This window comes from Mya arenaria, chromosome 6, assembly GCF_026914265.1.
Source record: "Mya arenaria isolate MELC-2E11 chromosome 6, ASM2691426v1".
Lineage (NCBI taxonomy): Eukaryota > Metazoa > Mollusca > Bivalvia > Myida > Myidae > Mya > Mya arenaria.
The window spans coordinates 8858544-8872909 of record NC_069127.1 but is presented as its reverse complement, the minus strand read 5'-3'; the positions used below and the strand labels follow the sequence as shown (position 1 = coordinate 8872909).

General features: G+C 33.1%; 2 protein-coding genes and 1 long non-coding RNA gene across 4 annotated transcripts in view; all 3 read left to right on the top strand.

Moving 5' to 3' along the window:
* The first annotated feature begins 232 nt into the window (after nucleotides 1-232).
* On the top strand, nucleotides 233-2213 carry LOC128237094 (uncharacterized). The gene is made up of 4 exons (XM_052952303.1): nucleotides 233-242; nucleotides 613-836; nucleotides 1284-1394; nucleotides 1620-2213. The coding sequence occupies exons 1-4, from the start codon at nucleotides 233-235 to the stop codon at nucleotides 2013-2015; spliced, it is 741 nt and encodes a 246-aa protein (XP_052808263.1). The 3' UTR covers nucleotides 2016-2213.
* Nucleotides 2214-6061: 3848 nt separating this feature from the next.
* Nucleotides 6062-9392, top strand: LOC128239029 (uncharacterized). The gene is made up of 3 exons (XR_008261806.1): nucleotides 6062-6248; nucleotides 6725-6817; nucleotides 7382-9392. It is a non-coding gene; the product is annotated as an uncharacterized LOC128239029 (long non-coding RNA).
* Nucleotides 9393-9978: 586 nt separating this feature from the next.
* Nucleotides 9979-14366, top strand: part of LOC128237435 (uncharacterized) — a 34658-nt gene continuing 30270 nt past the window's right edge. For both annotated transcript variants that reach the window (XM_052952975.1, XM_052952974.1), the window contains exon 1: nucleotides 9979-10161. In XM_052952975.1, coding sequence (XP_052808935.1) covers nucleotides 10080-10161 — 82 coding nt within the window. In that variant the 5' untranslated portion in view covers nucleotides 9979-10079. The remainder of the gene's footprint in view (nucleotides 10162-14366) is intronic.

The window sequence follows — 14366 nt, the reverse complement described above, 5'->3', positions numbered from 1 at the left end:
AATTAAAACCATACCAGCTCACACATTGTTTTTAATTTGCAAATCAATAAGGTCAGCCTTTACTGATATCATGTGTAACTGAAATCAGTACAATTTCCCTTTCTATTTTGGACACCTAAAAACCAACATCCGAGTCAATATATAACTAGCTTCATAATACGGTATAAAAGAACTAAAAGTTTATTGATGTTAACTAAATACAATACAGAATTCGATTGTTACAGACATCACAATGCGAGCAGGTACATAAACTTATTACAGATTAAATTTGTTTTCAATTTTAGCATTACTTGGTACACGGAATATTCATAATTATTTAGTATTATTTTACTTCAATTAAAACTCCAAACAGTTTGACTTGATACAAAGGTACATGGGTAAAAAATAAGTGGACAAAAACCCCCAGCTCGATACAATTTTGTTTTTGTCTGTATCATTCTGCCTTTAAACAAGCTCATAGTTATTATCATTATAATTATCATTATAATTATCATTATTATTAGTGTTATTATCATTATTATTATTATTATTATTATTATTATTATTATTATTATTATTATTATTATTATAAACTATACAATACTAACTTCTCAAATTGTCTGCCCTTTACAGAAGCTATATCTACAGTTGTGTTCATCATCGCCGGAATTTTACCAACATGCATCGATCTTTCTTTCGGAGGACCGGTTCCAAACGGAAACAGTGATAATCAGTCTCCGTGTTTTCTAATTGACAAGGAAGGCAATCTACAGAACAGAAGTTTGGCTGACACTGTAGCCCATGTCAGCCGTGAGGTGGAAGGTGCCAGAATTGGAATCTCAATGGCCAAGCAAATGGTAAACAACATTCGTTGGTCTATTTGGACTATACAGTTGCATTAATGATTGAAAATAATAAGTTTTGCGACATATATATGACATTTGTATTGTACGACATTGGTGAACTTATGAAAAAAACAATAACCAAAGACCTATTTATTGGGTAGTTGATGAAACTGTATATATAAAACCCACCAACCCATAATCTGACATATTTTTCTATTTTCTAAAATATGTTCCAACTAAGGCTTTATAATTGTAACGAGTGTTTGTCGGTTTCTATTAAATATATTGCTCATTTACTTTTTCCAACTAATCAGTTTACTTCTAGATAATTCAATTAATTAACAAGATTAAAAGCGATGCAGCAGCATAGTTGAAAAGGTCAAATACAAGTGTACATTTCAAAAGATGTTCATTTATTACATCACATTTATAACGCACACACTATTACAATTATAACAGCTGAAGTCACAGTCGATTTTACTTTCGAAGCAAGTCGGGAAAATACGTAGAAATGTCACAGGACTGGCTTTCCAAACCGGAAGTAACAGATTTAATATATCAAATTCAAAGGTAAATAAAATACTTCTTCTACTACTGCTACTGCTACTGCTACTGTTACTACTACTACTAATAAAAATAACAATAATTACGAAAAATACAACATTTTGTATTAATATTTTGGAAAGTGATATAAATACTGAGAACAAAATAGGACTTAATATAAAAATAAGATGTGTATATCACCGATTGAAACAGTTATGTTTTTTACGAATTAGTTACATTCTTATCTTACAGATCACAAATTTTCTGCAACAAGACTATCAACATGTCAACGACATCAACGAGATGTTTGAGAATATCCTCATGAACGGACTTAGCAAAATTCACAGTGCAGCTTCATCTAAAATCTCCGACATACACATCCGGTTACTGAGTCTCCAGTGTGATATAAAAGTAGGATTACTCGGGGTAGGTCGAACTGTGCCAGATGTGAAAGAAGCGCATTTTGACAGTAGTAACATCCTTCAGAGTTGTGATAGTGAAAGTGCTTGCCTTTTAAAATCTTATGCAGTGTTAAATGATATTGACATTTACATGGTTAATATGGAACAGTTTTATGGTAACTTGGTTATTTCAATGCAAAATAAAATTGAAACAGCATTAAATGAAAGTAATTCTACAAATAAGTAACCAAAATAATATTGGCGCATTGTCACGATTATTTAAGACCAACTGACCTGTAGTCAACGGTAGCTAAACATAACCAATTGACTGATCAAAGGGTGAATATGAGATATGTTTATCACTGTTTTATCAAGTGACTTTAAGTTTGTGTTCTGTAATCTCCACTTGAGTTTTATCACGTTCACTTTACAAACGTTGTGTCATTTTTGTTACATGTATTGTTTTAAATAAAGCGTAGAACTGGATTTTATATCATTGTACATCCCGCCCTGGAATAATCAAAACTGGTTTTAAATATATAAGTTTATATTGCATACTTCAAGTTTTTTAAAAGTTCAATGGTTGGTTTGAAGGAGCAAAATATAAATTTGTCATGGAGTTTTCGGATCTAATATATATTTATATATATCCTTTGCGTCATGTGTAGATGAACGATTGAAGATTGATTAATTTTTATAAAACAATATTTTATCAGATGTTCAATCAATAAACATTTTTGTCTGAAAAAGTCTCAAAATGAATATGTTTTGTGTCAAAAAATTTTTCCAAAACCTCCCAATCAACAATGTCTAGTGGCTATGACTGTCTATTTATCAATATTTCATTGAATATCTTACTTACTTCAAAATATATCACCAAGAAACCACAATACTTTGTTGATTGGGTAGTCATGGGCATTTTGAAACAAAAACATATTTAAATTGTCGACAAACTTTTCCAAAAAAAATGCATTATTTTTATCCTAAATCTGATAAAAATGTATTTCGTAACATTTGAGAAACTCCTTGTTATCCTCAAAAACGTTGGGTAGGATTTATGTTTTACTCCTGAAAAGGTTGTTTCTTAAAACTAAATACAACATTACTTTTCAACAATTTAGACGTATGACCTTCCCACCTACTTCTGCACTGTGGAAGGTCCTTTAATGGATGTTTCATTTAAACCTATCAAAAGTCTAAACGAGTGAGAGCATCGCTTTATATGAGAATCGCTCGAATTTCCTGGTACAGTATATGGGCTATATCCAAATCGCAGTTTGAACGGGTTACGTAATAATGAGTGGCACAAAACATTCGATGTCATATTTTCCTAAATTTACGATAAATTTTAAAAGGTGTTGCGGAAAACCTTCTGACTTACTTTGTATCAAAATGGCTGATTTCGTAATGCCAATCATAGAAACATAGTTTATAATAATTGTATCGGGGAATCTTTCTGCTTATTCTCACTTTGACAATTTTTACTTGTATATCTCTCTCGCTGAGTGGAACCGTTTATCTGGCAACAGAGTCTTGTGAATTCATTTAATAGACAAAATTGAGGGAAAATAATTGTTCATTTTATTTTAGCGAAGTACCAATTAGTCACGAATCAGTCACTTAATAATTTCATTACATGTGTGATGGCTGCCACCTTGTATGGTTACTTGTGAAGAAAGACAAGGCGCAAGATCAGGTCATTTACTATCATTTTAAACTTTATGTGTAAGGTCATGCGCATTTAAATCAGTGAGACCCCCATTGTTCAAGTGAAATCGTGTTTGCAAGGCGGTAATCCCATCATTTATTAATTAATATATTTTGATGCATGTACTATATATCTGTTTGTGATGTTTGTACGTTTTGTTATCTTTCTGTCAGTGTTTGGTTATTAAAGGGTTCTCGTAACCGATGAAATAACTGCAGGAAGAAAAACAATATTTGCACTCTCACAGATTGAACGTTTTGACATTTTTTTGTTTTGGAACGAGCCAATTTATCCAAAATAAACGCATGGAAACTAGTAATATAAGACTGCAGACAAAAAACAGATCGCAGATTTTCCATAAAACATTAGTTTTCTGACGGAAATATGAAAATCTGTGATTTGGTCTTTTGTCAGCAGTCTCATATCACTGGTTTGCATATATTAATGCAAAAATTGGTTATTCCACGAAAACAACAACAAGTTGTGGAATCGGTAAATCTGTGAGAGTGCAGCTTAAAATGTGCCTTTAAAACTTTTTTTTATTTGACAAATTGGCTGGTCCCTGTATATTTCATTGCACTAAGTAATTCAAATTAGATTCTGAAAACGACTGTTTTTTCATAAAATTAATTGCACAAAATTGTGGTTATAGAAGTCACAACTAAGTACTTATATCTCTATTGGCTACAAAAATTGCCAATATGAAAAAAAAATAAGAACTGACTTAACTAGCGTTTTTGTAGTTTTATTGATTGAAGAAACGATAAATACTAATTTGATAATACATGTTCTTAACTAAATGTAGTCATTATGTGGGTTTGGTAATATTTTATTGCATGAATATAATTACAATGTAAAAAACAATACAACTTAGGCAGGTATACATAGAATTTGTGACAAATAATTAATTATAAAACATGGGCCACGAATTATACCGACATAAATATCGGCGCTCTCCCATTATGTGAATATTTATGACTAACAAACTGCAGGGTCCCACAAACGGGCGTGATTCCAAAAAGGGCAGATTTATAAAATATATTTGACAAAAAGGCAACGATGTCGACTCAGCACAACCGAAAACAGCTTCGTATAATTTTGGATCCCGGAAATTATTGGTATGCACCATGAAAAAAAATCCGCACAGTTATGACGCCAATAACGTCCGCCGATGTCACAAAAGTATTTCCAAAATAAGCGTCATATCTTATCGGGCTTTTTTTTTTATTCTAGTGTTATACACAGCTCTTAGCTACGCCGGCAAGTACTCATTCAGTATTTAGAATAACAAAATATTGAGAATGTGTTGAGCGCTTGCGGATTCAGGGGTTGAGTGTCACCCGGCGTCCTTTCCAAATAGAGTAACCGTAACAACCTCCCCCATTCCCAGCGCGCCTTTCTTATCAAGTTAGGTATATTTTTGTATAGATTTACTGCCTCGCTTAATCAAATAAGCACGTTGCACACGGCTGTTTTCGCTCCAAGAAAACGTATGTGTTTCAGTCGCAATTTAAGTACACCAGTTTAATGATAATTCAAAACGCCTCCTCAGTCTTTACATATAACGGGAATCAGTCGTTATATATTGAATGTCGTTTTAAACATTTAAATAAATCAGCGGTGGTTTTTCGATTGAAGCGAACATCTTAGTATGAACACATAATCTGCAAATTTTAAGCAGAGCATCATTTTCAAATACGTTACATTATCACACTGTTTTAAGATAGTACAAACTTTTTTAAGTAATCGTCCGTTTGCCCACCATGTAGATATTTTCAAAACTCACTGGAATTAATGACATGAACGCTTATGAAAAAAACATAATCAATTATGCCTTTCCACGACCTTCTTTAAATATCAAATTCGATTACGTTATTTCTGATTGTTATGATTTCCGGTATCGGCGGTATGACGCCGTCATGTATGGAAAAACATTAATATCAACTTGGCTGGTACCAAGACGATAACATGGTCACATACACGACAGGCTTTCACCTTCATATTTCGATATTGGACACCTTATAATATGATTTAACAGAAACAATTATTTATGTAACAACATTAATGGTAAGGATTTCCGTACTAGTCAGTCAATGCTCCTGTGAATTCATGGAAGTGTGGGTTCAACCGGTACTCGAAAACGCAGCCCACACATATTCCGTTTATCAACGATGCAAAAGTATAATTATAGCCATAACCAGAAACTGAATAGAATAAACTTCATAATTATTAAGCCGTAAGGTAACAAAACCATATCAGTCTGTACCCTGATATCTAAATTACAGGTATCAGCTGATATATTCCATACAATCTGAAACAAAGTATAGCTTCCCGTTCAGATTTATTGTTGTCATTTATAAAATCCCTGTTGCTCATGAGAAAACACCCAACCAACATTATATAAACCCCATACGTTACTTGCTGAAGACAAACATTACCATTATGAATTCAACAATGATAGGTTTGTGAAATAAACAAATAATTCCTTAAACATGAAGAAGACGTTTCTTGTAATATTGTAAAGCTTCTTTATTATGCAAATGGCAGTGTTTATAGTAGTATTATATTCATTTTTCAGGATATCTGTCAGTGGTTTTTGTGATTTCTTTGCCCGTTAGGCAATGGGCAAGCGCCTTCATTCTGCAGACATCTGCATGTAACATGAACATCGGTGAATCCAACCTCATTAACAGGACTTTTGAAGAAACTTTGAACACGGCAATTCAAAGATCTGCTGAACTTATAACAAACGTCAACGAATCTTTAACCAGGGTACGTAGAACAACACATGTCGTAGCGATAGTAGTGTTTTATATCTATATGTGTTGCTGTGTTTGCCAATATCATTTTTGGCACATTTGTGAGGTTACGCGCACACAAACCGGTTTAAATTCCCAGTGATTTACAGTTTAGTTTTCAATGACAGAGGCCAAGGCCACTATCGCGACATTTGCCAATGACGATATGTTGATGGTTATTAATTGTATGTTGTTTTGCAGTATTTCGCTATTGCTTGCTATTTTGTTGGCCTTGATCCCTGTTTCTTTAAGCAGGACTTTTAGGATACTGTGCTGGCTCTTATAGTTCCCACTGCGTTATGAAATAAGATGCATTCTAACTGTCCGAAACTGAAATACCATAAATAAGTATTATCACTCATGGTACTTGAGTGTTGATAATAACATAGGAAACGGGAAACGTTGTTAAATAGTTTCGATTGTCATAAGGTTATCAAATAAATATTTCAGCTTGCGAGTCGGAACAGTCGATTGCAACGTGTTTCGGTTACAAACATTACTGCACTTTTGCAAGAAAATTATTTAAACACAAAGGATAAAAATGTATGTATACATCTTATTTTTCTATTCATAGTAGATGATTTTGCCTTATATTTAATGGGTTTTTATTTTACGTATTGTTTAGTAAATTGTGTTTGTTTCATATACTTTAACTTGAATATGTATCAGTATTTCTATAGGGATTTTAACAGAAGTATCTGTGTATTTCGAGATCTCGCAATTTGACGTTGGATTTTTTTTTTACGGATATTTTGAATATTTTAAGCCAACTTTTTTATAGTGTATTTGTCGTTGAATGTTGCAATTTGCAACAAAACCTGTCCGTTTACAAAAAAAATGTTTGGTTGATGTTTTTGTTGTTTTGTATTAGCTTTTCTAGTCAAAACTGAAATAATCCTAAGGAATCTCATTATGCTTTTATAATAAACATAATAATGTTTGAACATATTACAGTAAATGTAGTAATATTTGAGTTACATAAAGTCAAAAAATTGCTGAACATCAGGAAAGGGTATATAAAGTAAAAATTTATGAGTATTTAAAAGAAAAAAAACGTAAACGATTATCAATGAAAATGTTTCACTGACCATTCACTTCATTTTATAGGTAGAAGAAGTATTGTTCGATGACTTGACTGTTCTTCAATCATTGGCGGCAACTTTAGAGGATAATAGAAACAATATGACTTGCAATGGTGCCGATGATTTGAAGTCACTGTTTGACACATTTATCACGGATATATTGGCGATATGCTGTGACCTTGAACTGTTTCTACACAAGGGAGCTGAGGTTAGAGGAAAATCAGTCTGCAACATGAAAGATTTCGCCACGTGTTTAGTCTGTTCATACGCCATTGTCCTAGATGTCCAGAAAATACTTATTTCCGTTGGAGATCATTTTCAGTCATTTTTTTGAAATATAAAAATTCTGATCTGGACAAGTCTTTGATTTAAATACATCTGTTGACAATTGGTTATTGACATATTTTTGCGACAATGTAAACAAATATACATGTGTATAATTATAAGTAGATTGTATCAATCAAGGGAAAATATAGATGTACATGTATTTATTTGCTCTGTGAAGAGTGTCAATATTGTTACTCTCACTGTCCTTTTTGCATTGGCGTAAAGTTTTTTTCATGCCTGAAACAAATGTGTGCATAATTTAAAGATTAATAGAACATAAAAGTTTTTATACAACACATATTGGAATAACACATTTTATTGCATTTGCAACATGTGTGCATATGACATAACATTGAACTGAATTATGGAATTATGTCATGAATGTGCGCCAAGAATCTAAATGATTGAAAACATTTTTAACTTCTGGTCATGAATTTTAAATAATTTTTCCAAAGCAATGTATAAAATGAAAGATGAAAGTATGTTTCTTGATAAATCGCTTTTAACAGATCGCTTATTTTAAACAAATTTTGGAACTACTATTTTGCCTATAAAATATCTAAAAGAATTATATTTTTATAAAATATTAAAAAATGCGTTGTCTGTCTTTATAACTTCTTAAAATTTTGAGGTATTCACATCATAATTGGTGAGAACATAAGCTATGGTTTTCTTTTATAGAAATCGCAAGAAAAATAGGAGAAAGGCATTGATTTTGTTTTGTTTTACTGATAGTGTTTATTTAAAAATAAGACAACGTACACGGTTTAAAATGTTTTTTTATAGTGATTAAAAAAATATTCGTCCGTATAACGTTACAAGACATTAAACTGTTTACACGTATCTAGTATTGGTAAAATGTAAGAATAGTTAAAAAATCTGATCCATTTTTTCTGGAGAATCAAGCTTTTATAACCAAACTAATGACGTTTGTATATAGAGGGAACAATATGTTTTGTATTTTTCATAAAACTCTGATTTTTGGAACGTATTAGGTTCAAAAGTGCTATAAATTATATATAGAAACAGAAATACCACTTATATACTCGTTTAATGTTAAGATTTGAAGCTTTCAAAGACAATTACTGATTATTTCAATTGGCAAAACGACTACACCAAGTGCATATGAAAAGGTATAAAATCACATTGTTACTTCTGTGCTTGGCATACCTACAAGCTAAAAAAAAAATGAACTTTTGGAGTAATTTTGCATTAAAATGTTCAGGCATGTATCTGTTCCTTAGTTGTCAAAATCTAACAAAAAAATAATGAAAATTATTGTATTAGCTTATTTTAAAGCTGAACAATGGTCTTTTTGCACTCATAAATACAACTTGCTCTATCTTATTGGTTTTAAAATATTAGCTTATCAACCACATGGAGAAAAAAGATTCTGACATTCTGTGTTTTTATGTTAAATTTGTTTGTACTTTTTCCTTGTTTATTACACTGATGAGAGCAGCGGTCAATGCCCTGTGTATTTGTTTATAGGCTCTGGACTCGATGATTTAGAGTTGACACTTCTAGAGTAGCTAGATAATCTCATTGTCTTACGAATATATAGCCAATCCTTGTATCAACAATGCATTGCCAATGTATTGATTTATTTGGCGATGGGAAATAAATAATAAAACAATAAGAGAGTAAAAAGTGTTTCATGCCATTTATGTGGTACTGTATAGTATAAATCATTTTAATGGGCTATTATATAAATTATAACATATGACATTACTTTTATTTTTTATTCTAAAGTATTGTAATAATAATTTTAATTGTATTTGAAAAAGTAAACAAAATAAAACAATAAGATAAGATGCTTTGTTCATTTCTTTACTTAAACATCCAGCGCTGCACAGCAGGATACTAAGATGTGAGCTCTGATATACAGTAGATGGCAATCAAGATATCAATACACAGAACTTTATGTTTCGTACACGGATTTGTTTTTATTTCACATTTTTTTATTCTTTATATTATTGTGGTTGGGGTGGGGTGACATAAAGAAGGCTTAACCTCGGCCTTTAAATTTAGTCTATTCATAACCTAAGATGGACCATATGAGCCTCATTTCCAATGAGGTCCTTGTTAAGTTCTGTACAAAGTACGTACACAATGCAAAAATATAGTTAAAAATGATTATATAAATCATTTTCAAGAACCCAAAAGAAAAACACAGAAGAAAGACACAAAACCACATTGTATCTATTTAGGGACGAAAATTCTATGGGTCGGAATTTCCAAGGGTCGCTAATAAATAAGTAGTTCTTCGATAGAAACTGTTGTGTGCTACCTAATTCCAGAGAAGGAAGTGGAAACAAAAAAGTTTTCTCTTGCGGTTCTTTTGCAGTACATTCACAAAAAAAGAGTCTGAAACTTACATTCTTTCAAGTAACATCATGAAGTTGGATCAGTACATTACTTGTGTTATTGCTGTCAACCTTTTATCATTAAATGGCATGCTGTTCGATAATGGAACAGGTTTGTAGCTCTTCAGCTCTTAAAGTTATTAATAGTCTATACTTAATTATGTATACAGTAAAACAGTCGCCATCAGTCATTGGAATATTTTGGTCTGGCAGATTCTTTACTCTTTTCTAAAGGGAACATCTGAATGATTAAAAGTTGAAAAATTCCCTAACCCAGCACTGTAGCCACATACTGGTTGACCGTACATATTTCTGAACAGGGCACAAATCCCGAACACCGGTTAAAACACGTGTTTGTTTACCGTGATCGATTATTCGATGATCTAGATCAATACGAAGGCTTGCCTTGGTCACACTTATGATGTTTCATCTTGTTCTGTTAAGTATTTTTTCTAAAAAAATGCCATTCAATATTTATATGCTTAAAGATCAAAATGTAGCGCATGGAGGAATGACGTCAGAGGGCGCAAGGGCATCTTAAGATTTTGCAGTTATGTTGACCTACATTCAAGATATTTATGAATAGAAATCACACTTTACATTTGAATTGGATGTTTTGAAAAACATCAGAAACAATAAATTACTTTGTGTTTATTTAATATAGCATACTTATTAATTATAATTGTATGACCATGTATTTTCGCTTTGCAAGTGTTCGGTATTTGTGCCCTCCATAGCATAAATTTAAGGGTGATTTACTGTTCATAAAATGAACGCTTTTTGACATAAAATAGATGAATCTGTACTTTGACAGATGTTGTCACATTAACCAAAGATGTTTCATACACAATTTTAACTTACTACAGTGAAACTGCGTTCCCTCAAACAAGCGGTCGTTCGAGAACCGGCGTTCCCTCGAGGTCGGAGCTTGGGCCCGAACTTTTTTCCTTCTATTTTCATATAAAATATACCCACGCTGCATCGAAACCTTATTATGTAGAGCAGTCGAGCAATATCCTCTGTCCCAAGCACACTTTTTCCCGAACGCGTGTTCCAAAATAAACAAACAATTGCTAGGTGTTAAAATTTTTGCAAGTAGTAAAAATTGCAATGACAGTAGAAAGGCAATTTGATAAGGTGTGAAAAACCGTTTTTCACTGTTAACGCATGACCGATATAAGTTGATATGGGCATTTGAGATGATAATTATGAGAAGTTAATGACGAGAAGTTAACACTTTAGATATGGTCAAAAGGTTCTTTGAATTCACTGCCGATGTTGACCGTGATCTTCAGACGCTCTGTACGCTGTCACGTCACATTACGATTGAACAGTTTCGCGAAACCGGCAAGATGCGCTAATCAACAATCCTTGATTTTGCGAAACTTAAATCTGACTAATGCCACAATATGTTCTGTCATTCAAATGTTGCTTGTTACGAAAATGTGCTTTTTTGTTAAAATAAACATTAATTTTCTATTTATTCATTTATTGTTTTTTCTTTTGCGTTTTACATTTAGTTTACGTCAACATATTAGCGATTTTCACAACGCAACACACAATCGGTGTATTAGTAAACAGTCTGTTAGACGACTTCAAACTTAAAATACACTGAAAGATATTTCATATCAAACTGGAAAATGGAAAATCGGGTCGTTCGAAACATCGGTTCCCTCGAGGTTTTGGTTCGTTCCCTGGCGACCTCGAGCGATCGCAGTTTTACTGTACAACAAAAACTCTCCAAGATAATTGTGAAAAACCTCAAAAAGTGTTCAGATTTGTGACCTTAGCCAGTATAGCTACAATAATGAGCGATCAGGGATACTTTTTTCTATTATTTTGACATTTCTTATGTATCCCTGTAACGATACAACTCTCAACCATTTAACAGCGGGCGAAAGAATATATAGTAATATTATGCATTGATGTTGAATAATAATGACAAAATTGTTCAACATATACCCGACAGTGATCTAAACTGGATTTAATTTGTCATTAGAGTCTTTATTTTCACATAAATATATTTTGGGTCATGAATACCCTTTTATACATGTACACAACCTGTCAGATTTGTCTAAGATTTACAGATAATTGGACACTTGATAAACAATCGACACATGTGTTTTATGATATCCAAACATGTTTTTTGGCATAATGACTTAAAAAAAATATGTGTTTAATAGTAGGCAATAATATTTTCATAGAAATTTGAATTTCGAAATTGTGGCCGCGAGGATTCTGTGCGCAAGGACCGTTCGCTACTTTTTGCTGGGATAGTGGACGTCACGAGTCATGCCATAGTAAAAAAAAGTCGAAAGACTCGTTGATGGCCATTTAGGTGGACTACATACCTTCACTGAGGCACACTGAGGCAGTGCCACAGTTAAAAGCAAATGAGTTAAATAAAAATGATTAAACCAATCTGAATTTGAGAAGTGACTACAATGTTACATTTTATTTTGCAAAATACCGTAGTTATAGACTCGGAGGCAGCTCGATGCACAATCCTAGCTGTCATTTACATTGCCTAGACTCCATACAATGCATCAAACCCTACGGCAGTGTGTTTTTAGCTCGACTTTTCGAAGAATAAGGAGAGCTTTACTACTCACCCAAGCGTTGGCGTCGGCGTCACACCTTGGTTGTATGTATGTATGTATGTCTTTAGACCTTGTGGTCAAGGATAACCCGTGAAAGTGTAAGCACTTATTTCCAACGGGGTCCTTTGTTTTTTGCTGAAGGGACAGCACGCTGAAGAGACAGTGGTGGGATACAAGGAAGTCCGGGTGCGATACCCTAGCTCTTTTTCGAAGAGACCCCTTGGTTCTTTTGCGTGCTCGGTGTAAAGCACCGATACAGGGGGTACAACTTTCCTGGGTTAAACCAGTACTGAGTACACCACTTTTAACCACTAGGCCACAGAGACGGTTAAGGTTTTGCGTGCAACCACACATATCTCAGCAACTACTTGAGGTATTGCATTGAGACTTTATACAATGGTACTCAACCATCCAACCTACTTAATTAACCTAGTTAGATAACTCTTATTTGCATTAAATGCAAATAATTGCGCTTTATTATTTGACTTAGAAATTCTGGTTACGGTCTTGCATGTTAACACACATAGGATAATATCTCAGCAACTACTTGATGTACTGTATTGAGACTTTATACAATGGTATTCAACTACCCAACCTAATTGAATAACCAAGTTAGATAACTGTTTTTTGCAAATAATGGCCCTTTATTATTAGACTTAAAAATTCTGGTTCAAATTTTGCATGTAACTACATGTATGTTAATATCTCAGCACATCGTGTATTGCTTTGAAATCTTATCTAACAGTGATCCATGCATGTTTCACGAAAATTTTTCAATTCTTACACTGAAAAGCGGCGGAATAGTCGAGCGCGCTGTCTCTGTGACAGCTCTTGTTTTGCTGGCGCTCTGCCTTGTAAATTTTCTCTTATTCAAGAGAAAAAAATCAATTTATCCACACCGGAAATAGAGTCTACGGAGACTATCCCCTCTTCTTACTCAATAGTTCGTGAGTGTCATTCAGCCTTTATTCACATGTATGCTATGTACTTCAGGCATTTTAAGAGCTATTGTAGATGCACTCAGATTCCACCAATTCGGAATTTTATGAACACATTCAACAACTTACTTTCTTTTTTCATAATTCTGCAAAAAAGAAAATGTATCCTAAAAACGACACATGTCAGGTAGAAGCGCAGTGTCCGACGTTTTAGCTGATGCACCAAAGTGTGAAGAGGAAAACTAATCTGTCATATTTCAGTGTGCTTCAAAAAGAGTGTGTGTGACAGTGTTCATAACTCAATTCTATATACTGCAAGGCTATTCTTGTGGGATTCTCCAGGACGTAAAATTGTTATGACTTTTGATTCATGAATCAAAACAAAAAATATGAAATTATATGTGGTGTATCTTTAATCAGTGTTTGTTAACTTCATTTGGCTTGCAATTATCGTAAATCATTGAAAATCAATTTAACCAACTTTTTTCTGGCAATCCTGTTCCAGGAACCTTATACCAATTTATGGATCAATGAAAAATAGCTAAAAATAAAAATATGTATGCTGTGCCAATAATATGAATAATTGTGATATAAGGATACACAAAAGAATACCAAGAAAATACAAACATCTTTGGGAGCATACCATCGGACCCCAGAATACTGCCTCGGTTTAAATGTGCCTCTGGCTACGGCACTATAAACGTCCATCATCAGGTAACAGGTTAAGGGACCAAAATTGGAACATTACACAAATCCTGAACACCTGTTAAAACACAAGT

What these genes read in the sequence shown, in the direction of transcription:
- LOC128237094 (XM_052952303.1), top strand. An exon ending in TCTCAATGGCCAAGCAAATG is followed by an intron (nt 837 to 1,283) that starts GTAAACAACATT and finishes CAATTATAACAG; the next exon opens with CTGAAGTCACAGTCGATTTT. An exon ending in TTAATATATCAAATTCAAAG is followed by an intron (nt 1,395 to 1,619) that starts GTAAATAAAATA and finishes CTTATCTTACAG; the next exon opens with ATCACAAATTTTCTGCAACA.